This window comes from Cydia splendana, chromosome 8, assembly GCF_910591565.1.
Source record: "Cydia splendana chromosome 8, ilCydSple1.2, whole genome shotgun sequence".
NCBI classification, from domain to species: Eukaryota; Metazoa; Arthropoda; class Insecta; order Lepidoptera; family Tortricidae; genus Cydia; species Cydia splendana.
This window is the reverse complement of record NC_085967.1, coordinates 19,130,208-19,155,444: the sequence shown is the minus strand read 5'-3', so window position 1 is coordinate 19,155,444 and position 25,237 is coordinate 19,130,208. Positions and strand designations below refer to the sequence as shown.

The 25,237-nt window shown below is 39.3% G+C and overlaps 1 protein-coding gene across 6 annotated transcripts in view; it reads right to left on the bottom strand.

The window, feature by feature from the left end:
- Window positions 1-25,237, bottom strand: part of LOC134792983 (E3 ubiquitin-protein ligase HECW2) — a 176,978-nt gene that overhangs the window by 80,784 nt on the left and 70,957 nt on the right. For 3 of the 6 annotated variants that reach the window (XM_063764478.1, XM_063764477.1, XM_063764481.1), the window contains 9 exons: window positions 21,311-21,403; window positions 19,100-21,154; window positions 18,668-18,812; window positions 18,037-18,226; window positions 16,047-16,232; window positions 15,630-15,755; window positions 13,748-13,789; window positions 12,464-12,553; window positions 11,657-11,817 (listed from right to left, as the gene is read on the bottom strand). In XM_063764478.1, the coding sequence (XP_063620548.1) occupies window positions 11,657-11,817; window positions 12,464-12,553; window positions 13,748-13,789; window positions 15,630-15,755; window positions 16,047-16,232; window positions 18,037-18,226; window positions 18,668-18,812; window positions 19,100-21,154; window positions 21,311-21,403 (3,088 nt within the window). The remainder of the gene's footprint in view (window positions 1-11,656; window positions 11,818-12,463; window positions 12,554-13,747; window positions 13,790-15,629; window positions 15,756-16,046; window positions 16,233-18,036; window positions 18,227-18,667; window positions 18,813-19,099; window positions 21,155-21,310; window positions 21,404-25,237) is intronic. The other 3 variants (XM_063764479.1, XM_063764480.1, XM_063764482.1) reach the window with 3 other exon arrangements.

Here is a 25,237-nt window from a genome sequence, read left to right as displayed (position 1 = left end):
TGCTCAGACTTGGCAGTGACGATCCTAGGTCTAGAACGTACAAGATTGGCTGTCAAATATCAAAAGTGCGACGAAAATGGGAATTATGTCAAAGGACAGTGGAAATAATTTATGAATGTGTATTTTATTTTTGCTTGTGTAACACACATTCATATTTGCTTTTGTAACAAGATATTCCAAGATGTAGGTATTTACCCATCCTATTTTCTGAATACAGCATTTTATCTTTTCAAGTCTAACTTTACGTTTTCGTACATTCAAGCAACCAATGCCGCTATGAAGCTTAGAAGTGGTCACATTTTTGCATATACACGTGATGGCTTCGCTTTTTACACATCGATTATCATTCTTATGATAACGCATATACATATCCCTAGGAGCGCCATACTTGACGTAGGTCTTGGCATGAAGACAGCGTGGTCCGACTAAAGCCTTGAGTGCATTAATTCGAACGCGAGCTGAACAAACGCAACCAAGGATAGTCAAATAGTTGATACAATTTGTAATATTTGCCGATCGGAATCGACCAAGTAGCTGAGGTCGTGTGGGATTGTTTGTACTTGACAATTTATTGCTGTTTGCATGGCCAATACCATTGTGTTAGCATAGGAAACTTAACATTACCGTACAACTTCTTGCTTCTTTTGAATGGGTATGTCGTTTGCTTTTACTTTGTTTTAAAGATTTATTGATTGTGGAAGAGATGTACCTACCTACAGACTAATGGTAATGTCGTAATTCATTGTCAAGTTTAGCAAGCCCTTGAAAATCGTGTCCTTATCAAACATTTTGATGTCTGATTTTGTTAGAAATTGTGGCCAGATCTTAGAATTGATAATTTCATGGTGTGGCAATCATTTAATGATTCGATTGGTTGGCAACATCATGAAAATATCAATTCTACCATCCGGCCACAAGAAAAAAGCACGATGGGAATATTTAGAAACTAGCAGACGGTCGTTCATTAGTTGTTACGAAATAACGACTGTCGATATAATAAACATTTCGGTTTTGCCTCAGCGGAAAAAATGGATGGAAACAACAAGAATGTTTTATCAAAATCGGTTCATCCGTTTCATTGCCTTGGGGGTTTTGTATCATGTTGCTTCCAATGGCATACATTCTGAATATGTACAAGTAGGTTGTAGGTATGCCTGTTACCTATATCCTATCGTGTTGGATGATATCTTATTGAAAGTTGTTACCCAAGACAGGCGTGGCTCACTCCGCGATTTCGTCGCTTTGCTACAGGTAGCTAAAAGTACATCCGTTCGGCCCCAATTTTGGGGTTTGCCATAAGCCGCGCGTGGCGCTGTCGCCATCTAGCGGCCATATCTGTGCTGATCGTAACAGACGCGTTTTGTTAGAGAGTGAGTCTTCTGTACCTAGTACTATTATTTGTTCTGTGCCCAAGAGCGAGTTAGGTACCAGAAGACTGTCAGGCCTTAGAAAATCTGGTCGCTTCATTCTTAAACATCCTCATACAGTGGACTACATTTAGGGGACGCGAGTTGTTTAAGTCTGACTTCTCAAAAGTTTTACTTGACAAGTGGTTATATTTTCGTACATTTTAGTTATCAAATTCATGGACTATCGGCGACAGGACGTGATGTCACAGGGTTAAATAAACATTCGACGTTGAATGTTATCGAAGTTTTTTGTGAATCATTTGAATGACAAAGCAGTGAACTTAGACTCAACTCCCGACACAAGGCATTGTGATTCAAATAGGAAACATGTAAATTATGGCATTTTAATGCACCGGAATTAGAAATGACTATATCATTCATTTTGATGTGGGAAGAACTGCTGTGCACTGAATTGAATTATTTCACGGAAAATCTTTGTGGACAAATGAATGATGGATAAACTATAAGTAATAACATGGTAGGATACCTACTTGGAATTTAAGTGTTAGTCTAATTTGCCATTTTATAAGTGGTCGAGGACTAATCTTCAGAGAAAACTGTCATGTGCTTATAGGATGACTCACGCTAGACCGAGCCGAGCCCGAGCCGAGGCGTCCGACGTGTCATTTTCTACGACGGCTGATCGGTGATCACGTGGTGCTTTAGAATAGAAAACGAAGCGCCTGAAGCTCCGACCCGGCCCGGCCCCGGCCCGATGTAGCGTGAGTCATCCTTATTACAACTGACTTAGGAATCTTAGCATGCAGAGCCGAAAACACTTGGAGGCTGCTCAAGATAGGAATTAGTGGAAAATCTTTTTTTTTTGTCAAAAAATCATTTTAACGGGCAACTAATATTCATCTAGAGTCTAGACAGTTCTAAGAAACCCAAACACAATTATCTGTCTCCATCATCAGATTCACCAGATCATCTCGACGGTACCATAATATTTCATTGTCACCCAACTAATTTGTTCTTTTTTTAGTTACTGCTATGTTTATTTTTTTCCTCTCTATGTGTTGTCTGTTTTTAATTTTATTATTGTCTGTATACCCTACTAGTTTTAAGTTAATTATAAGGTAGGTCCCCACTGAAAATCAGCGCTGCGGCTTGCTGTAGCATTAAGCTGAGTGGGGGTCCTTTTAACGTCCATCTGACCTATATCTTGTTTTAATTTAACTGGTTTTGTAACTATGATGACGTAAATAAATGTATTTTCTTTCTTTCTTTCTATATGTATGTGAAGTTTCAGCTCAATCGAATATTAATGGGAAGTGGACCAAAATGAGCTTGCAAGGTTTGACCCGTATATCTATGGACCCAAACATACATAATTGCATTGCAAATTAGATAAAAGCTTGTAAAAAGATACCAAGACCAGTAGTTACTAGCAGTGGGACACTCTCAGGCCTCTAAAAATAACAGCCACATACATCAAAGCCCTTTAAAGATATTATCTAGTTTAAATTTGTTAACTACATACATAGCTCCTTGAGCGTTGCCGTGTCATAATGGTAGCGACACTAAGTACTTTTATCTGGGACATATCTGTTCAAACGATTTGCATACTTCTTAATGGTTGTAACTATTAGGAACTCATTTAGTCTTAATTGTTAAAATGTCAAAGTGAATGCCAATGCTATTAATACTGGGAGTTTCTAATAAATAATTATAATAATGTTCTAAATTATTAAAAAAGAGCATTCGATAAAATATGCAAACAAACTTGTTCCATTGTCGATGCCACTTGAAATATATATTATTAATTATTAAACACACTTATACTTAATTAAACACTTATCGCTGTAGACTTTAGAGCAGCGGTCGGCAACCTTTTAGCAACCAAGGGCCACATAGCAGTTAACGAAGTGGACGCGGGCCGCACTTTGGTAATATTTATGACTTTATCAGACATTGTCATTTGTCAATATTACATACAAAATACCCAGGGAGGCTCGCGGGCCGCAAGTGAGAGGTTCGCGGGCCGCCGCTGGTTGCCGACCACTGCTTTAGAGGATATAACCAAACGGAGACGCCATGTCTGTAATTTTCGGTACAAAATAGTCTGCCGATTTTTGCGGGGGAGTCCATACAATGTGTATGACCATTGGCCGCCTATATTCGACAGAGGGGAACGCCTGTTAATGGCTACTGCGTTTGGTTATCCTCTAAGCTATAGACATAGCGTCTGACAAATTGTAACAGAATTATTAATAATGGGCCGATTTTTTGAAGTGAAAACTTCTTTAGCGGCGCTGAGCACTATTTGAGGTGGGGAAAAAATGATAAACTCGATTCAGCGTAACGCGTAACGTAACGCTGACGTCATGTGTCACGGACAATGTTATTCACCAAAGAACTCACAAGTCATAACGTATCATAATCAGGTCAATTATTTAAAACTGGACTTTTATATTAAGCAATAAAGCTCAGTGTTCTAATCTTGTACGGGCTGAAATACGAGGATCTCACAGTTACATTCTAACTTTATATCACTCAAATATACGAGTAATTCAATAAAGCTACATCTTGATGAAATCGCTAATAAAAGTGCAATATAGTAGAAGGTTGTGCCTTTAAAGGCCCCAAAATAACATAAGTAGTATTCCAGTGCATTTGACATAATAGGTAACATTTGACATTCAAGCTGACCATCTAAGAAAATACTGCATAACCTAACCAATGCTCGTGCTTAAGCCATTTACCTACATGCTATTTCCTAAAGAGAACTACCGTTGGTTTTCCATTCTCCGTGAAAGCGCTTCCTTAAAGGGTATTTAGGATTAAACGATTCACAAAGCCTATACAAACTCCTTTATACATGTGCATCGGCATTTAAGTAAGACTAGGATTTCGCATAGTTGTGACTTTGTGAGGCATAAATATAAAATAAAAACCGGGCAAGTGCGAGTCGGACTCGCGCACGAAGGGTTCCGTACCATAATGCAAAAAAAAAAAACAAAAAAAAAGCAAAAAAAAAAACGGTCACCCATCCAAATACTGACCACTCCCGACGTTGCTTAACTTTGGTCAAAAATCACGTTTGTTGTATGGGAGCCCCATTTAAATCTTTATTTTATTCTGTTTTTAGTATTTGTTGTTATAGCGGCAACAGAAATACATCATCTGTGAAAATTTCAACTGTCTAGCTATCACGGTTCGTGAGATACAGCCTGGTGACAGACGGACGGACGGACGGACGGACGGACGGACGGACGGACGGACGGACGGACGGACGGACGGACGGACGGACGGACGGACGGACAGCGAAGTCTTAGTAATAGGGTCCCGTTTTACCCTTTGGGTACGGAACCCTAAGGGGCTGTCCATAAATTACGTCATCGATTTTTGACGATTTTGGACCCCCCCCCCCCTATAATCATCCAAAAATCATGCTTCAAATGACCCCATTTCCTCCTACTTCATGCTACCGTCATCCGATGTCCAGACCCCCCCCCCCCTAATTTGAAATGACGTAATTTATGAATAGCCCCTAACAAAGAACGATAAGGTCAGATTAGTAAGAGACTTATAGTTTATTTTGTTCGGGGCAAGAGACACCGTATGAGGAAATCAAAGTAAAATACCTATACAAGAGTAAATTAATTTGGTGTAGATCTTTACTCAGAAGTTAGCATAAAAAAAAATACATCAGATGTATGAATATTCATTATTACAGTTCTAAAATGATCTTATAGACAAGCGCCACCATGCCCCACGCGCCGCGCTTCAAATGAAGTCGATTAAGATATCATTGATTTAATTGACAAATTGGAGTGCTGGAGTAGGATAACACTTTTTTCTACTCTAGCAGTTCTACTTGGCAGTAGGATAGTAAGCCTCTTGTGAATGGCTTGGTCGTATGTTTTGCCTCGCACGGGCCTTTTAAATCTGCAGTAACGGACGGGTGATATTAAGTATTAATATGTAGTCGGCGATGCGAGACGCGTGGAGAATACGCAAAGACTTTACTTGGGGACTAATATGATATGACACTTCGACGGCTCAGTATACTTACTAAAGAATAATATTGAGACGATAAAACTGCAGTATTAGCTACCGTTTTTATATGTAAGCTTGCGTTTGAGTCATCGATTTCAAAAGTAATGTCGGATTTTGGCAGTCTGTATTTAAGATACAGCATCGTGTCGTATATGAACGTAAATACCGCATTTTAGACTGAAGGCATATCCAGTCCAGCATAGTCTAATGATAGTGGATACATATATATAGATATTGGAATATGTACCTAAGGTACCTAATCATACTTTGAAAATCTCATGGGAATATCACCATTTCTGCATAAAATTAGAAAAAGTACTCATTACACGTCATAAGACAGCATTTCACAAAACTCGCTTATCCATAAAAACAAGAACACTTACATTCCGAACACACCCCAACGAGAATTATACTGTTCGTCTTCACTCTGTTGCTAACCAGAAATCGCCCTTTTTCAACCCAATCTAATTTGGACTGTAGTACGTTGAAACACGGTGTATTTTACAGTATAGGGTTGCAAGGCGGTAAAAACTAGAAAAGCGTCAAGTTTGAGGTTGAGGGCTTCGGGAGTATTAATTAATATGCAATTATTAAACCGTGGAACAAACCGCGACCGCCTGCACAAGGGCAGGCGAGAACTGGACTGGCGAAAATGGGTTCTGCATAAGAAACGGAAATACAAGTTTTTTTTTTAATTAAAATACATTCACAGGTACTTACATCATATGAATCATATATATGTCTGTCTGTTACCTCTTCACACTTAAACCCCTGAGCTAATTTGGATTAATTTAGTATGGATATATTAATTTGAGGCACGAGAAAACACAAGAGGATAGTTGTTTATCAATAATTATCATCATACGGCATGGGATGATTCATACCACATCAAATCGACTTAGTCCCACAGTACCAAAGAGAATTAAATAGAAACTGCACGCCGATGTTGCAGTTAGCGTGCAGTTCCCATACAAGTTTCGGTCCTTAAATGCACTGAAAACATCCATAATTCAGGTTTTTCATATAGTTATACATAATTTATTTAATTAAAACTTAATTGAAGTTACCTAACAACATAAAAAAGGCGAAATTAACGCCTTTAATCATTCTCTAGCACAATAATTAATTTATGTTTTTCATACACATAAATTAAACCTGAGTAGTTTGTAATTTTCCTTACCTATTGGAAGAGACAATTCGTAGATGTTATATTTTATTACGTTATGTGTGTACGATCCTGAGAAGAGAAACATAATTTTGACATTGATGAATTTTTTTGTAATGAAGTAAAGAAATATATATCTAACCATAAAAATATATTGTGGATCTTAATTATTTGTACACAAAACATTTATATCGCCGAGGGAACCCTAAAAAGGTTCGCAATGTATATTTTATCCTTGCCACAGGCAGGTTTTGTTCTAAAATAAGGTAAACGCCAGGAGCCTGAGAACCGAGTTATCATATTCCTGCCTGTCATTAGTATCATTACAGATACCTATAACGTCCGCCAATAATAATATACATACTTACGTTTAAGTTGACACTTACTGTAGGAAAAGGCACTTCTAATGTATGCTTGTTGATCATTGAACTAAGTATAACTACGTATAGAACCGGCATATAAAACCAGTATGCAGTATTTTTTGTCATGAGATCTTGTTGTTTTGACGACAAACCATAGAAGCGGAGCGTGGATCTCGCGACCTGAAAGCGTAAGCGCCATGTATTTTACGGCGCTTACGACGTTTTGGTCGCGTGGTACACGTTGCGATAATTTCATTGTTTAGTTCCTATGGCTTCTCTGTAGTAATTATAACTCAATGTTGTTGATGCATCCTTGCCCAATCTAGAATATGTGTTGATAAATAAAATAAAATAAACCATGTACTTTAAATTTAACTATCAGACTTTCAATCTAGATTTTTACTGAAATTAAGAAAACTATACTAAGACCGTATATTAACTAGGTGACCGCAAACGTACAAACACAACCAGCAAATGAATGGCACGCCATTTCATAAAGTGAAAACATATAATTTGCTTCCAACTCGGTGGCTGCTCGTAATGAGATATTATTAAATATAGCGAACTAGTTTCAACCAGCGGATTTGCTTGGACATAGCATTTTTGTCTGATTTACTGTTATCTAGTGTAATATGATATGAGGTAGAATCATAACCGCCAAACTATGCAGGCAGTAGGTCTTTTAGGCCCAAAAAGGTACTAGCGCCACCAGTTAGGAGCTCAAAATGCCCTTTGGGATAGTATACATTCAAAAGAATATTAACTATTATTATAAGATCATATCTAGAATACCAACTGCTTTAGTGGGTTAAATATTATAATAACACTAATATGTTACTAACAATATAACAAAAATTACGTAATATTTGTCGAAAAGCTAGTTTATAACGTCCAGAGGCTAGTAATTCATAAAATGAAGTACTTTGTAAACATAAACAAGTAGTAATTTATGTTTATACGCACAGAATATGTACCGAGGCCGGCGCGTACGCTGGCGACCGCAGCGCCGCGCGTGATCTATTACGGAACTATTATGTAAGATAATGGGAGCAATGTTTTCGCGTTCACTGCCAATGACCGGCTTCAAATACCATACTATAACAAAGGTTTTGTTGGTAATTTAAATACTTATAGGGAAGTACAAGCTTTTTGTTGGCGGCATTGTTATTGCCACTTATAATATTCTCATATGTTTATGGGTATTTATATTTATTCAATTACTGACAAAATTGTGAATACACTGATTAAGTCACTTGGCCAAATACCACTATCAATCATTTCTAAATTGGGATATATGGCCAGCCAAATTAAATAATAGCGAAGTAGATACGAGTATATGAAATGTCTCAAGACTTTCATGCACATTATCATTGTGACAAGTACCACAGTGACTCGTAAACTTGTTAAACTTAATTTACTGAGCATGAAACTGTATAATTGTGGTACTTCGTCTATATACGAGTGGCAACGTTCTAAACTGATTACCGATGTATCTTGTCTATTTGCAATAACGCAATGCAATGCAAGAATGAATTGTTAACTTCTAACTGGGCAGGACTGAAACTACTCGTAATGTCAAAACCCATACCCATTTGGTCCAATATTAGTGAAATTGTCATGAGGACATTTTAAATTTTTAATAATCACTTTCCTTTTATATCGATGAGTTGCTCTGTTATAGAGATGGACCGAATATTCGGTAATTACCTATTCGGTATTCGGCATATTCGGCATATTTTTCAATGTTCGGCAGTTCGAACCGAACTATTCGGCCGAATATTCGTATTCGGCAAAGTCCATATTCGGCCCATCTCTATAGTCTGTTATTTCGAGGAACACGCAAAAACAACATGGGATGACCACAGATTGGGGACGTTGTGGTTAAGCATAATTTAATTTTCCTTGTCTATTTATTTAGAATTATCCTGTTTACTCTGGAATATATAGATAGTATGCTGAGTAACTATGGAAAACACTCATAACAGACTTAAATAAAACATTGACGGGGAAATAACAGATAACGTTAATGTATACTAATGTATCAGTAAGAAAAAGTAGGTTTGCGTATAGAAAGTTTCTAACAATACGAAATTATACCGCAAAAATAATACCTCATTACTGAACCGTGCCTCCCGTATAATTTATACGAATTTGCCAAAATTATGTTACTGTGTGGTTTGCTTAATTTACAACGACATAACAAATATACTGGCTACTTTTTACTGAAACAGTATAAGCCCCACAACGCGTTGAACAATAATCAACTTAATATATGCGCCAATAAAGTTCATTATAGCGAAAAGTACCTATCAGTAGATTTGAGGTATTTTCGGTATACTTTAACAGTCTATCATAAAGTGAATCAGAACATGAGAACTAACAGTAAACCGAACAGTATGGAACTAAATTAATAGTTGGAACAAATGAGCTAATGACTAGGTATTTTATTTGAGAACTGTGATCGACACACGTTGTATTATCAACCTTATTTTTATAAAGCTAGGGTTGAAATTAGCTTGGTTTTTTGGGTGTCCTAAATAGGAAGGATAATAGGGAAATAATAACAATATGGGGAAATCGCGTGATAGAATCGAGAGCACTTAATGTTGGTTGCGACACCGATGTAATTGGTGAATGGGTTTTATAGGGTTAAGATAAGACCTATAATTTATTTGTGCAATGGGGTATCAGACTAACCATGGATTTATATAATCCGCCTAGGCGTAACGCGTTTACGTCATTCCTCGCGGGGGACTTCGACATCGAAAAAGTTGGCGTACAATTATCAGTTGCGAAAAATCGAGTAGTAAGGAATGGCTACAAATATAATGACCACCAAAAAATACTTTGGTAAACTAAATAAAAAAATCATGCTTACCAAAAAAAATTACTGAACACCGTAAAAATAAGGCCTAAAAATACAAAAGTACCACCATTTTAATTACGACTGCACTTCAAATTGTATTCAAATACCAAATATATTGAATGATCACCAAATCTTGAAGACCAAATTAATGCGATATTTTCACCTAAATAAACCACTATGATTACCAAAAAATGTATATATATTACCACATAAAGTAAACTGATGCCAAAATTACTAGCCCCTCCCGCTCAACCCCCCGTAGCCCGCACCGCATACCTAGTATACCTACCTAACCTAATCTACTTTTCTAGTAGCATTTCGTTATGCTACTAGAAAAGTAAGTTACACTGCTATCAGTTAAGTGGGTTAGGTTAGGTTAGCACTGCGACCCTTACAGAAACGAAATGGTACTAGAAAAGTAGGTTAGGTTTAGTTTCAACTGCTACCCATACAGATACGAAACGCTACTAGAAAAGTGGGTTAGGTTAGGTTTGAACTGCGACCCTTACAGAAAAGAAATGCTACTAGAAAAGTGGGTTAGGTTAGGTTTGAACTGCGACCCATACAGAAACGAAATGCTACTAGAAAAGTGGGTTAGGTTAGGTTTGAACTGCGACCCTTGCAGAAAAGAAATGCTACTAGAAAAGTGGGTTAGGTTAGGTTTGAACTGCGACCCTTACAGAAACAAAATGCTACTAGAAAAGTGGGTTAGGTTAGGTTAGAACTGTGACTGTTACAGAAATAAAATGCTACTAGAAAAAGGTGACGAAGTGGATTAATTAATTTAATAGGATAACGATATATTATTAAATATTTGCACATTTTTAATTAAAATGTGGTTAAATATATTGTGATCATTTACTATTTTTGCGTTTACAATGATTATTTTGGAGTCATTTGCTTTAGTAGGATAGCAAGATTTAAAAATTTGGTTATCATTTTACATTAAAATGGAGTTTTATTTTCGTGGTCATTTACTATTTTTGGGTTTACAATGATTATTTTGGTGTCATTTTCTTTAATAGGATAGCAAGATGTAAAAATTTGGTTATCATTTCACATTAAAATGGGGTTTGAAATTTGGTAATCATGAACTATTTTTGGGTTAATAATGATTAGTTTGGTGTCATTTCCTTTAAAAGGATAGTAAAATGTAATAAAATTGGTAATCATTTCACATTAAAATGGTGTTATAATTTTGGTGATCATTCATGATTTTAGGGTGGTAAAATAGATTTTTTTGGTATTAAATTTTACTAAATCTGGTGATCAGTTAAATAGCAGCCGTAAGGAATCCATTCCGTACTTTGTGACAGTGACAATAGTATGAGGACCCTAGCGACTTTCATATTGATTGTCACTGTGACAAGATACGAAATGGTACGGAAATTAAATATACAGTCCATCACAGGAATTTGGTGAATTTTCACCCGCATCACATTTGAATTCTTTACCTTCACTGATAAAGAGAGCTCCATGCGGCCTGCTAGCTTTAGTAAAACGAGGAGTAGCTAGATCAACGCCCCAAACGCGTTAGTTCCGCGCAGCATTATTCCCGATCGCATTTTTCCCCACTCGCGTTAGTTCCGCGTAGCATTATTTCCGGTCAAAGTGAATTGAAGTGAAAAATTGAAGTCAAAGTGAATCAAGGTCTGCGATAGCCAATGTTATAGTCGTTCGATTTGTAGCTGGCCCCGACGGCTAATCCTTTGTCTATTCTTAAGTAAAACCGCACGTGCCTCTACCTGCATGTATTTAAAAGTAGGCAACATCGTTCAGGGATAGCAATCCTAACCGGTCGGTGACAATGCCACTCTAAATTAAACCTTGACTGCATACGAATAGCACTCACCTTAGCATGCAGGTCAGCTGAACATCGTTCTGGTATCTGTTAAGGGCGGGTACTCCTTCCACTCGGACCGCGTTGACTTTGTCCCTTAGGGCGCTGCCGGAGCCTCCGCAACGTTCTCGAAGGATCGACATGATGTTCGGTTGGCGGAGGAAGGCTACCACCTGGATAAAAATGTACAGAATTATCTTTAATCGAATGCAGTTTTTTTTGTCACTGATCGTCGTCAAAGAGTTATCAAATATTCGGACCATCTCTATTCTAGTCAACAATAGACAGACAATACACTGCATATAATTAATTAAATAGTTCTTGTCCTATATAACTAGTTTTGCATGCTATTTAGTGTGCATGATTTCTCATTATTATTATTTAGCCTAAATTTCGTTGTGCATTAGAATAGTTTTATTTTGGCACTTGTTTCTGACATTGCCTTTTTCGAGGCCCTAATAACATTTTGCAAGTTTTATTTTTAACAGTTATAAGACTTATAAGATAATATAAGGCTATAAATTCATAAACAAAACAATAACTTATGGAACTCGGTACGGGCCAATTCTAGGCCCCAATCCCATACAGAAGTTTGAATGTGACATCTGAGTTCGACCACGGTAAGTTTTCATGTCAAGTGTTACGTAAAAGTATGGTGATCCTAAGATTCCTAAGGGATATACAGGGTGTAACAAATGTAACACTCATTAAATCATTGCCAAGTCGGTGGAAACTTAGCGTGGTTGGAGTTTTTTATGTGCAAAATGCACATAAAAAGCGCCTAAATATAAAATAATATGGGTCGTAGCAAAACGTTACCTTGTCATTGTACGCGACGGGTATCTCGTGCATGGTGCGCGCGTGCGCGTCGCCGGCGGACAGCGGCGGCCGCGGCGGCGGCGTCGGGGCCTGCGTACACGCAACCAGTTAACACACCGTGCATACTCGGAGTACATTCATATTCTAACACAAACAAACATGGTAGCACTGGTTCCAAAGGATATGTTGCCACTAAAAAACCTTTAGGTACTTTAATCTCTAAATAAAAACTTCTAGCTTAGGTTAGTACATATTACACCAGTCCAATTTCATGTGTATTTTGTCTCACATTTTTCATTGAGAGAGTGAGACGCAATGACATTGGATCAAGAAATTGGACAGGTGGAATACCATCTGGTCATTTTGGTCTGGGCTACACATTAAGAAAACAGCAAATAGAATTTTAACCTCCTAAGACTCTGCGTAGAATTTTTTATACATATTCCACAATTTATATTGGACTCTTGTTGAGTAACTAAGAATTCCAAATTCTAAAACAAAACAAACGCTTCTGGGTCTCAGGAGGACATAGAGTATAGATGCCTAAGTAGAAAAAATAATATAAAGAATATAAAGTTAAGACCTGTAACTAACCCTTTTTCTGCAAATAAATATGAATCTGAATCTTATATATACTATATATGGAAAATACCATTTGAAAACAAGTTTCGCAACCATTGGACGCCACTGAAAAATTTATTAGTTAGGATAGGAAGCGGATAGAACAAGTGGTAGTCCAAAAATTATGATAAAAAACGTCATTTAAAAATCTGCACTATAAAGTTACATAGGTATATATGACTATTCGAAAAATGCAACTTGCGTTTTCGAAAAATCTATTCAATGTCTACATAAATAAAATGCACAGTATCTAGCTTTAATAAAAGTCAATATTGACCGACAACTTTTGACGTAAATTTAAAATATTCATCTAGATTTAAAAAAAAACATAAAAATGTAGAATTTATGCTAGCGGCCGAGCTTATCAGTGTACAATGAAAATGTATAACATGCTGTTCATTTTACACATCGTTCATTAAATACATCGAGTATTTAACAAATAAAAATAGTAGCTGTAAAGAAAATTCACGAAACCCAGTCGAAACGAACACTAAAAAAAAGAAATCAAACCAAACTCATGCAAAGAAAAAAAAAACAACTGAAAAGACGAAACCGAATGACAGTGGCATCGAATCAACAAACGTGCAAAGAGCATGTCAGAAGGAAACGACAGATGACACGTAGCGAGCTAGGAATAAGGGTGAAATTCCAACAACAACGTACCGGAGTCGGCCCGATTCCGAAGCAAAGGTATTTCATGTCAATCTTTAAACAGAATTAGCCGTTGAATTCACATGACATTTGCGACAACAAATATACTGCATTATAACATTTTTAACTTTATAATGTCGTCAATTAGAAGAAACTATGATTCTCATTGTTTTGTTTATGCAAACGCCGCCGTTTAACGAAAGCTTGTGAAACAAATTGAAACAGTCGAAATTACTAACCTAAATACTGACTGCCGTGAATGCCGAATTTCATCAACCCCATTAATCTAAAGTAACCCAAATCGTAAGAAACCCTATAAAAAATATAGTTTATCGAGTGACACCTTATTGTTACAATTTGGTGCCGTGACCAGGATATATTTTGCGTTATAAGCCGATTTCCTTTATTTGCAGTCGGATTTAAAAAATAAAGGATTTACTTTGAATTAGGTACATCACGTACCTAGCTCTGTTAGCTTTGTTAGCTCTGCCTTGCGAGACTACCGTTAGTGTCAAACAGCGACACAGCGGAAGTTAGTTTCTAAAAAAATATTAATCATTTATTAATTTCGTTTAGTAGTACCACTGTATATATTATTGTATGTAAATAAATGATTTAAACATTAAAAATGATTTACGTCTGCTAAAGTCACACAAACGCAATCACGAATTTTCGTGAAACGGGGCCCAGGTAGCTTGTTCCAGGCAACAACACAAGTCTAGTATAACCGCAAAATTGAATCTAATGGATTAGATAATTTCAATCAGGTTAACTGTAAGCACAAATACACATATGTATATGCAGAGCAATGCTGGCATATTTATTTTTTAATGTCATAACGCAGTATATTTCGCAGTTGAATGTTGGTTAACTGCATTAATTAGAATCACAAAAGGCAACCATGGTGAAAAACGGTGAGGGATGGATCAATCGACTTTTTGACTGGTTTCTGAAGATGTTACTATTGACTAGAAGACCATCTCTTAAAAATGTATATTGTTATATTAAATTATGGTTTTGATATTAGAATAAACGAATCTCTTACGGTGTTGGTATTGATACCTATCAGACATTACAATTTCATAATAAGTAATGAAATTCGAGATTGTGTTTGTTGAAGTAGGAGTTAAGAAATTCATATGAACCTTCATATTTGAAAAAAAAATGGGGATGTATGGATTTAGCTTTTTTATAGTAAGAAAGCTATATTTGGGCACTGATTACGACCAATAATGGTTTCACTTTAAATCGTAGTCGACCCTTTTAGTGTCTGTAATTATATTTTTACATTTTACTGATCGTTCAATCAATATTAAGTGGCGACAAAAACCAGTCAAAAAAAATTCCACGTCGACAGATCACACGAAGGCATGTGTCAAAAGAAAAGCGTATAATACTGGCAAGAGTTGACACTCCTATTTATAGTGCCATTTAAATGGACAGATTAGCTATTAATGTTACTGATTTAGACGAAGAAAATTTAAACGATAGTAATTACAGTTGCTAATAGATTGGCAACGTATTTTACATTCTAATATAGGAGTATCTGATCTAGTGAATTGGAATAAATATCTAAAAACGATCGAGATCGCCATTTTGCCAGTATTATTTCCAAAGGATGTTTTACATTTTCGCTCACACACGGCACATACATTGGCAGGGTGAGATTCAGCAAAACTAATAAGCTGTATTACTGTTATTTTATTCCGTAAATGGAGTATAATCAGTAACTAAAATTTTTTGTATGTAGGTATTTAGCTTTTTTACAATAGATTCCACAAATAAATTGTAAATCTCACGCTACCAGCACCGCCATCTACCCTCTCCGCGCCGAACTACGTCACCCACTGAGAGCATCTCACCGGGCGCTACAGAACAAGCCAGCAATATGCACCTGCTCGACCACCAGAGGGCGGCGCCGCTGCGGCAGCAGCGGCGAGAACGGGCCCGAGGCCGGCGCGCGCGGCAGGCGCGGGTCCATGAATGTCGTCCGCCGCATCACGTGGTCCACGAAGAAGCGCTACAAATGTTAGTACGTATAGGAACTTAGGTACCGTAAATATGTAAATACATAATTAAGCTACACGGGATTGGTTAGTCGTGTGTTTCATTACCACCACCAGAGGGACGCAAGTTTTATGCTGATTTATGATCAATTCTGAGCTAAAATCGTATTTTTAACGCATCACTAGCTCGTCTTCTTGCTAGTTTTTAAACAGTGTAAACCGTCATTTTACTTCTACCGTTCTTACAAAAGAGTGAATCTTATAGAAGCTCTCTTATCGAAGGTTACAAGAGTATGCCATATTACCTTGCCATTACGGTCCAATTTCGTGTCCCAGCCGAGTGGTAAGTCCCTATCAGAGTCGCTGAACATGTTGACCAAAGCCACGAGGTCCCTATTGTGTTGGTAGCGCTCGAAAGAGCTCGTGTCTCGACGGATTTTAGATATCATGTGCTTGAGGGTGGAGTTGCAGTTGTAGAGTTCCGATGCTTCCTGAAAATAAAGAGATAATGTATTTAGTAATGTCTCTATATTATTTTGGAGATAAATTGAGATTAACAGTAGTCAGGCGAGGCCTCAAAGGAGAGAAAGAAGTAAAAGGTAGCCGAGAATAGAAGCGGTGGGTGGGTAGGTCTGTATAATCGACTGTTGTTGATATCGATCCAAGGGATGATTTTTTTAATGAAGCGCACAGAAAGGCTATTACGAGGGTTGTGACACTAGCGATAAATAGGCGAACTTTTGATTTTCGATACTCGTAAGAGAGTCTACAGTCTCTGATGCGTGGTATAGTCACCTGCAATAATATTTTACTCTTCGAAGGTAAAAATATGTGACACGCTCTTATGGCTCTATAATTAAGATAGTGTCAGATATTTCTGGGATCTTTGTCGTGTAACATATTATTGCAGGTGACTGTACATAGTAGGGCGAAGGACACCCCATCGAAAATGGCAGATAACGATTTTCAATTTTTCGATGTTGGCGGGAGGCCCTCTGTTGTATGATACTTAATATGTTGTATGATACGTACGTCGTACGTATGCGTCATCTCGTGACAAATGTACTGGAATGTAGAGATGGGTAACTCAGGAGTGATAGATAAAAAAGATATATATCTTTCTCGTTTCATGAATCACTCTTCTTGTCTTTACGAATCCGAATGTATCAGTATATCCGTACCGCTCACTCCCTCGGCAACGATTTACTAAAGCGAAGTGAAGTAACACGAACGAGCGACAGCGGTCGTTCAGGCGGATTCGGACGCGTCATTCGCTATTCCGCGGGAACGAGAAGTAGATATTTCTCGCTCGCGCAGGATGCAATGCAAATTGCAATGATGAGTTATTAATTCGGTTAATGAGTTAAATTGCATTGCATTTAATAAAATGTAAAGAAAAAGCAATAAGGTATTTTATTAGGCAAATATATTCTTGCGCATGACAATACGAACCAAATCAAGCTTCCTTGTGAATGTACCAATCTATATCCATCATGATACAAAATGAAAATGAAAATGTCGCCACGTTATAATAACAATTCTGTCTCTCTCTCATTCATAAGATGACGCAAAGTCAGTAATGTCGATACAGTTACGAGCGGGAAAACTGATACACACGGATATAAAGATATAAAAGAGTGATACATATCCCAGTGGTAAATAGTACATTATTGTCGAGGCTCGGAAGTAGCTACTTGCAGGCTGAGGATTCGTTTTAAACGGACGATCTTGGGAGTCCGTTTAATTGAATCCGAAGCCAGCAAGTAGCTTTCCAGCCGAGTCATATATAGTGCTTTTCTCAAAAATGGTGCAAGAAATATAAATATCATAGAAATATTTTACAAAAGCAACTTTCTTACGTATATATTTTCACAGAAAAAAGTAGAAACAATTGAAAAAATTAGCTTTGCCGCCTTTTTATTTTTTTAATAAAAAAATAAAAGTGTATTTTTCTGCCGAAAATACGCCAACCTATTTGAGACAGTTAAATAGTCGCGGTACTAATCATCTGTTTGGCTGTTTAATGGGCCTGTGCCTTCATTTGATATGGCCATTTCAACTTTTAAAAAGTTTGGAGCTCGACAAATAATGGAATTTGTATGCAACATTACAGTCCCAAAATCGAGACTGTAATGTTTTTAACTTTTTAATTTTTGACTGACTATAAACTACGCGCTTCGCAACCTATTTTTTAAACTGCAAAGTCGACTTTGCCGTCCATTTTTGAGAAAAAGATATATATCAATCTTTTCCCTCTACTGACACATTTCGCCCATCTCTACTGGAATGAGATACCTGGTTCATGTGCAGTATGGAGTAGAAGTCGGGTCGGGCGAGGAAGGCGGCGGCGGGGTGCGGCGCGGCGGGGGCGGCGGGCGCGCGCGCGGGGGGCGCGGGGCCGGGCGAGGGCGAGGGCGCGGGGGGCGGCGACGCGCGCGCCGCCTCCAGCTGCGCGCGAGTCATTGTGCGCCGAATTGATTGATATCTGGAATTATACAATTTTGAGCTGTAATTAACTGTGCATAAGATGCCTTTTTGTTTGGTAATCATCTCAAACTGAGCACTAATTAAATACAAATGATCACAATGCGGTACCGATAGGCTTTGTCTTTTTCCTAGCTCACCTAGACAACATGAGTTCCGCTCGGCAACATAATCCTAAGAATTGGCACAGATAGCTTTACGCGAGCGACTGCCACCTAGAGTGAAAATTAGGATTCACTGGTATTAAATAATCGAGTTTCCGCGGCATGTACATATACCTTATCAAGCGACTGGCGAACATCTTATGATAAGTAAGCACTTACAATATTTATTATAATTTCTGGAGTAAATAATATGTAGAAGTAGTTGTCAATCAACAACGCATCAAACTACATTTAATACTTCCCAAACTAAAATAGCCTGAAATGATTAAGACAGTTACCTCCTATCTAACTGCCTCCTCTGCACCTCAGGCGCAGGGGATCTCGGCGTGGTCCCATTAGCCCCAGGCCTCTGCCACGTCGTGGTCCGATTGATGTGGTCGATGTAAAATACTCTCCCGTGGCTGTCCATGCGAGCCTCCCAGCCTGGAAGAATACACACAATCATGTTAATAAATGTCCGTATGACACAACCATTTGGGGTTAATGCAGCATATTTTACATCCATACTACATACTCGTCTTATTGACACATTAGATACACAGTGCATTCATTCAGTTACATTGGTTGTGATCCTAGCCTGCGTTTCGTCGTAACTTTAATCTCTTGACTTTCTGACTTTCAGTGTAACTCTCAGACTTCTACGAGATCCTTGTCAAGCCAAGATATATATTTAACGTTCTAATTATTCAAGAATAAAAGATAGTACCCACCTGCTGGTAAAGGTTCCTCGCACTCGATAATCCCACCAATCATATTCGCGGGAAAATCTCCAGTCAACGCCATTTGCCTCGACGCCCTTTCAGGGATCGAAGGCAGTCTTATGCCCGCCATATGCCTTAGAGGCGTAGGCGAGGCTACACCATTCTCATTGTCATCACTGTCTTCTGGTCTAGGTCTTCGAAGGACAACGTCTTCAGGAGGTCCAGCGTGGACGATGGTGAAATGGTTGCTGTTCGCGAACTCCATGTTGGGAGATCTGATCTCTGTTGTACGGAGTTCGTTGGTGAATTCGACCATTTCGAAGTTTTCTGAGTTTTGTATTGGAGGTGGTGTGAGGTCGGCTGGTGGCGCAGGGCGCGGGCGCCGCGCGTGGTGTGTCGGGGTTGGAGGGCATTGCGGTGCCGCGCCTGCTAGTGCTGCCACCCTTGTCAAGACTTTTGGATGCGGCCGCACTGGACTATTCATTCCGCTGTTTGTCGGCGAATGTTTCGGTGTACCTTCGCAACCCAAGTTCTTTAGCAGATGCCGAGGCAAACTCGAATGCTTTGGGGTTGAGCTCTCGCAGGAGTACTTTCTGTTCATAATCATCGTCCCTACGCTGGGTAGCGTCTTGTTGCCGTCTTCAACTGGAGACGTCGAATGTGAAGAATTACATGAACTAGGTGCATTGGAGCTGCCGTTATCGGGCTGTTCTTGAGTTGTCGTTGCGGTATGAGATGAGTGTGAATTTAAAAACGCAGTCATCATTGTAGGCGTAGCGCGACCTGAATTCTGCCTCGTCAATGGTTTGTGACCTTTCAGAGTCGTAATTTCTTTCTCTTCTATCTGGTTCCTATTATCATCCTCAAACTCTGAGTGATTGCTAATATCATTTAAAAACGTATGCTGCGCCTTCTCCTCCGATTTGGCGTGGTTTGGCGTGAGATTCGTACCGTCAACGGTATCAGTCGGGGCCTTATCCTTCCTCGCGAACGTCGTCGTGATGTAGTTATCGGGCCCGATATCTTTAATAAATAATACCTTATTCCTACTTACGCTAGGCGAACCGTCAGGTACATCTTTAGATTTCTTCTCGTCTACTAACCTAGATAATTTCATAGAAGATATTGTAGATTCACATAAGCTGCCGTCGGTTTCGGGCGTCGCCAGCGGGGCGACGTTCTGCCCGCCTCGCCAGAAGCTCGCCGTAGAAGACATGGCGACCTGTTTGCCGGTGTAAAACTCTCCCGGTTTGAAGTCATTGATGCCGCTCTGAAGCGTGGCCGAATTAGAGATATTGTTGTCTGTAAAAAACTGCTCATCCGTGTCGATCAGTTCGAAGTTGAACGAGTCTTCAGGTTTAGTGAGTTTTTTGGGTTTCCGATGTCGTGGCACTTGCGGAGGGTGAGGCGGGGGCGAGAGCGCCCTGGAGCGCTCCAGCGGCTTGTGCGCCGCGCGCGGCGGCAGCGGCGGCCCGGGTGACCGGGGACCTTCCTCAGGAACCTTCCCTCCTTCCACCTCATATACAAACTTCATTATCTTACAAGGATTCTTTGGCGACCATATTTTGTAATACTCCGTACCGGGCGACGTAGGTGATTCGAAGCCGCTGTTCATTTTAGACTTCTTTTTGACACCGAGGTCCACCCCACCGCCCGTGTCTACCGGCGGTGGGCATTTCTTTTTCACCCCCGACGTCGTCGCGCGAGATTCACTATTTACAGATTGAGATTCTTTACTTAAACTAGTATCTACAAATTTGCTAGGATCACATTTTTGTTCGAGTTTTGGCTCGTTCCCGTTGCTTTCTAGAGTGCTAATTGAGCATTTGTCGACGAGGCGAGCGACCTCGGCGGGGTCGGGCTCGGAGCCTAGCTCGAAACTCTCGTTGTGGTACGAGAATGGTGGTTGCCGCTCGCCACCGCGCTTGCGCGAGACGCCTTCCTTCAAGCGATGTGGGAGCTTGCGTAGTTCCGCGCGAAGGCGCGCGGGCAGCGCCGGCGCCTCCGCTTCCATCTCCTCCTCCTCGCCATTGTAGTACCGGAAACATAGCAGCTGCTCACAGTCTGAAACATGACAACCGACAAGTTATTATAATCGGTTTTTCTTCATGGACATCATTAGGTAGCGAGTATACACCTATCTAAAAAGTTACAATTACTAGACAATGATTGATGAGCTCAAACGGCCGTCTCATGCGTATGTATGAAGCAAGTTCTTACCTTCGTACGGCTGATTGGGCTCATCAAGCAGCCACATTATGCCGCCGCTGGCGCATCCGGTCGCCGGCACGCGCCCGACGACGCCGCCCGACTCTGCAACACACAAATGTCCTCATATATTACCACTATCGGTTTTTGTTACGCCTAACATTCCAACCTATCACGCCCGCCATAAATTCTCACTTTATTTCCAACATAAACTTAGCGATCGCTCCGAACGCTGTAAAAATGCAATCTTAGATGTATTTTTATCGATTATGTTCTTTTCCATATTCAAAGAAGATACGTATACATGACAGGTTTAAAAACGGCCACATAAAATACGGAGAGGAAGCGATCGGGCTGAACCTCGCAAACAAAATCAAAAATTACGAGTTCAAATATCTCATTTAAAAGCGCTGTTGGGCATGAAAAACAAAACACGGGGCAGGTGCAAAACGCAGAAGTAAAAACAAACAACGAACCGCGCAGAACCGAGCACGGTGAGCCCTTGCATTTTTTATCTAACAACAATCGAGCGGCGGGCGACCGGGCGTGGGCCGCGGCGGCGCGGCGCGGGCGCAGCGCATCACAAATTATGTGCGAGCCCTAATCACCGGATGCGGGACTCGCCCGCACATTTTATGCGAAATAATCGAAGCCACCGAATTGCCAGTTAATTGAAGGAACACGGTCATAAATTTCGCGGAAGCAAATTGATTCTGCAACGCATCCCGGATCAGTCCTGCCGAGCATTACCATATTTTGATTGGCTTAATATATGAGACGGGTTAGCTCCCTGCTCGATTAACTGCTCCTGGCGATCATAAATATTAAATAATGTGTATAATCGGAAATGCAATTACCGCATGTTTATTATATTTCATGTTTGATATTAAGCGTAATCGTTACTTATAAGAAATATCTAATGATAGTTGTTGTAGAGTCGTGATAAATACCTAGCAATTCTAGCCAAACAGATGCAGATAACCAATCCCAAAGTCCAAAATGATATAACGAAATTGCGGTATAATCACTAGTTCGTTTCCGTTTTGGAACAGTTTCCTAAAGACAACAGTTCGAGATCGATAGCCCCCATTAGTTTTTTGTTCCACAGCATTTGGAAGACGTCATGAGCACGTATGCAGCCCTACTTGTTTAATGACAGTCATTTCCTTTGGGGTGCTTATCGGGTAATCACGATTAAGCAGCACGGAGTTAACTCTAATGATGATTAGTGTAACAGACTAGTGAGATTTACAGCCGCTAAGAAAAGGGCGGGACTTTCTAATTGCATCTGTTCAATTTACAAAACATGGCTTCAATTCAATACAACTGTTAGACCCAAATAGGAAAATTTTGTATGGTGGGCCTTGCCTTGGTTAAAAGAATTGAGTTATTTTATGAAATATTAATTTTCCATTTACATTTTCTTCCTATATCATAACAAAAACTGAATAGGACTATAATAGGTACTAAGGCTAAAGTCGATGCTATACTAAAAAGTGCGAAGACATGAAGGACTTGTTAGTAATTCGGTTGCAATAGATTTCACAGTCACTGTCAACGTTGACAGCAACTTTTGTATCAACAATTCAACATGACCTCGCGAACTCTCATGGGAGCCATGAGTTCGAGAATTTTGAAAAAATCTAAAAACTGAATAGACAAAAAAATCTAAGTATTGTAGAACCTTCTCAAAAAATTTGACTAGAATCGGTTAATAATTACCTTACACCTGCAAACGAGAACATCCGGACATACGAAATAATTTTTGCCCAACTAGAACCAAGACCTTCGCTTCACTCGGTAAATGAAGTAATTTGAAATAAATTTATAAGCCGGATTTGAGTAGCAGCGTTCCGAAACAAAGACGTAAACTCACTTAAAACTCACGTATAAGTTACCAACATCTGCAAGTTTATTAGTGAACCAAATTCATGACGAGGCACTGACGACAGCGGTGACACAGAGCTATTTCCGGCGGTGACGCAACGTCCGAGTTCCGCAGGATATGGGAGATACGTCGAGATGAGACGAGGAAGCGGGATTTGCGATATGGAGACCTCGGGGGTGTTCGCGGCTTTGTTTCGTTGTAGGTGTTGATAATTTATGTGTGACAGCAAACGAACGCAGCTTCGAATCGACAGTCGATGTCCGAATGGACAGTATGCTACTCAAACCATGCACTGTTAATCCAAGATTAGATGCTCGGTGATCGGTAGCCTTAACCCTTCACCAGGCTAAGGGATATATATTTCCCACATACGGGATATATATTTCCCACATACCCACTTCAAACATGTGTACTATTTTCGATGAGTATAAGACTGACATTCGATTGTCATTTTTGAAATTTCAGCCTGGTAAAAGCACTTAATACACCAATACCGGAAAAGCACTTTGCTGGATAGCAAAAAACAAGGAAAAAAAGTTAAACAATAAATTAAGTGTGAGATTTGGAATTCATTCTCATATTAGACCAAACGAATGTATTTTCTACGCTAAAATTGGTAACAACGTGAAAAAGCGGATAGATTTTCCTGCGCTCTTAATTGAGAAAGTGTCCAGCAGACAGGAGGTCCCCGATCTTTACAACATGGTTCATGTCTCGTAACGTTTCGTTTCACGGAAAATCCGATTTGCCGACTCTATTCCTAGAACCCGCTGACGATTATGAGAAAAATTTAGCTCGTAGACCACTTCCGCTCGTTTCACAGACAAATGGTGATCCACTTAATATCGAATAAAATATAGTGTCTAAAATATAGAGGAAACATCTGTTTACAGCTTCCTCGAGGGATAAGAAGAAATAATATTTTCGCGACTACAACAGCTAGCGATGATGTAAACTCAAATTTAGTAACAAATGTTACTCACCGAAAATTTACTAAGAAAATCATTCAGTTTGAAGTTGTTTCACATGGTGTTAATCAAGCCCCTCTGAGAAACTTTACGCATCCGTTAGCAGGTTCTAACATCCTACTAAAAGAGCGTATTCCCTAATAAATTGAGTAGAGACATTCGTCTTTATAGTACGGTAAAGCAGTATGTGTCAGTGTTAGCCGTTCCTCAGTTGTTTGACGGAAGCCAATAGTTAAACTAAACTACGGTCATTCCTCGACCCCTATTTCGACGCATCTGTCCTCCTACGCTCTGTTTTAACCACGTTTTTGTACGGACTGATGTCTTTTTAAGTGGAACCCTCGATTTCACACGCGAGGTGATCTTTATCTTGTTACTGACACCCCGTAAGTACGTATGGGATGCTGTTGTTACCGAGAATCATTTTACAGATGCGAGGTTGAAAGTAGATAGTATACGTTACAAATAAACTGAAAACTTGCACCTGTTAGTTAGTCTCTGATACTGGCATAAGATATAATTTCGTCTGTTTTCTGAAATAAACACCATATAATGATACTGTTCCGTATGTGAATAATTGACGTAAACGGGGTAAGAATGAAGTTTCAATATGACTGCGGCTCAGCTGTTACCGCAATTTCAGAACAGGTGTATTTACAATATTTCAAACATGTGCCGTTATCCCATCCTCGTCGCCACTGTTCCGTATGTGACAGGGGACGAGTGAAACTAACGGCGGCTGATATCACACTACCTTTATTCAAGTAAAGTGTTAGCTTAAGTAGGGGTCGAGGCACCGAACCCACTATAGCTACGTATACATATACAACAGATACCATCTTATTTGTCACTACCTAGTATGTCAAATATCTATGAAAATTTGACGTTTACTATGACACTCCGTTACTTTGTTGTATTCAAGTCGGTGCTGGACATTAATATCTTATTTGTCTTAAGCATCACCATTTCGTTGATACATTTATGTTAGTATTTCATCATAACTAATCAACACATCGTCTACCGTCTGCTGCCATGTTAATCTCTCTTGCCTGCGATCAACAAGATAATAGTAAAAAAGGTAAT